This window comes from Corticium candelabrum, chromosome 11 (assembly GCF_963422355.1).
Source record: "Corticium candelabrum chromosome 11, ooCorCand1.1, whole genome shotgun sequence".
NCBI classification, from domain to species: Eukaryota; Metazoa; Porifera; class Homoscleromorpha; order Homosclerophorida; family Plakinidae; genus Corticium; species Corticium candelabrum.
This window is the reverse complement of record NC_085095.1, coordinates 2,868,985-2,870,308: the sequence shown is the minus strand read 5'-3', so window position 1 is coordinate 2,870,308 and position 1,324 is coordinate 2,868,985. Positions and strand designations below refer to the sequence as shown.

General features: G+C 38.7%; 1 protein-coding gene across 1 annotated transcript in view; it reads right to left on the bottom strand.

The window, feature by feature from the left end:
* The window catches only part of LOC134186779 (kinesin light chain-like), a 12,659-nt gene extending 12,031 nt beyond the window's left edge, over positions 1 to 628 (bottom strand). Inside the window, exons 1-2 of the mRNA XM_062654833.1 lie at positions 228 to 628; positions 24 to 164 (exon numbers count right to left, since the gene is read on the bottom strand). Coding sequence (XP_062510817.1) covers positions 24 to 164; positions 228 to 315 — 229 coding nt within the window. The 5' untranslated portion in view covers positions 316 to 628. The remainder of the gene's footprint in view (positions 1 to 23; positions 165 to 227) is intronic.
* Between the last annotated feature and the right edge of the window lie 696 nt (positions 629 to 1,324).

Sequence of the window (1,324 nt, the reverse complement as noted above, 5' to 3'; positions counted from 1 at the left end):
ACTTTGTATAGAGGCTTACATACAAGTAGAAAGACTAAGAAGTTGACTTGGCGAATCTGTACTTGACGAAACTGTTGTCTCCATTTTCAACACTCGATCATAAGTTTCCATTGCCTGCTCTAGTTTATCTTGATGACAATAATTCACAGCTAGGTTGTTCAGAACTGAAATTATAACAACCAACATCTACTAAATGTGGCTATAATACAAAGAGTAATAAATCTGACCACTTGCAATTCTCTCCGTGTTGTCTCCTGACACATCAACCAATAGTGAGAGTTGTGTCTGATAAAGACTTTCTGCTTCAGTAAACATTTGTTGGTCTTGATAACAATTAGCCAGTTTGCCCACTACTGCATTAACAGATTACAAGTAAGATGACGCAATCATTTCATCTTCAAACTTCAACAAAATCAATATTATAAAAGTCAACCATACCCTCATTCCTAAGTTATACCATTTATCATATACAAACATCTTTATAAATAATACACACATCATGCAATGTCTACAGTACAATAGAATTAACTAATGAAAAACATGTCTACTGCTGCAGTGAATACTCTCTCTCAATCTCAATTGTCTTGACTTTGCAAGCTGTAGTACAATGAAATCTAGTATGTCGTCATCACCCAGTACTGTCCATTCCTCGTAAGTGTGAACACGGAAAAGAGTAATGAAGTAGAGGTCACATCAGGTGTGCTCATTAGAGCACTAACAGATGCTCCAATTGGACCATGTTACACCAATTATCTTACATGGTTCCAGATGCTGATCCGTTGGTCTTACAAGATAATTGGAAAATAACAATTTCTCCACCTGTTTGTCTCTGATATGCAAAAATATTATCCTACCATTTCGTTTGTAGGAAGGGCTTAGATAATCTGATAAACAGAAATGCCAGACCTAGCGGTTTCTAACCGTACTGAGATCATCGAGAAAGTCCAAAAAACAGCAGAGATATTGATGATTTTCAAAGTTCACACCTATAGGGAACAGACAGTATGTAGGGTAAGTGGGTTATTTACCCTAGGAGCCCACCAACCTGGCAGGTAAGTCCCAGAGAGATATATGTTTCCGTGCAATCCAAATGGCGCTAGTAACTGGCTTATTGATCATTGATTGCGTGCGCTACGAGAATTTTGCCACCTCTGAACACCACACCCAGTTGATATCAATGACTATCAGTAACGCACTGATCCACGTTGCCAACAATCCCCACGCCAGATCACAGACACTCCCCATCGACGGAAAAAAGTCTACTCTCACAGACATAGCCAAATAGACAGTGACAAAGAACCAACAGACTCATTTCATTATATGG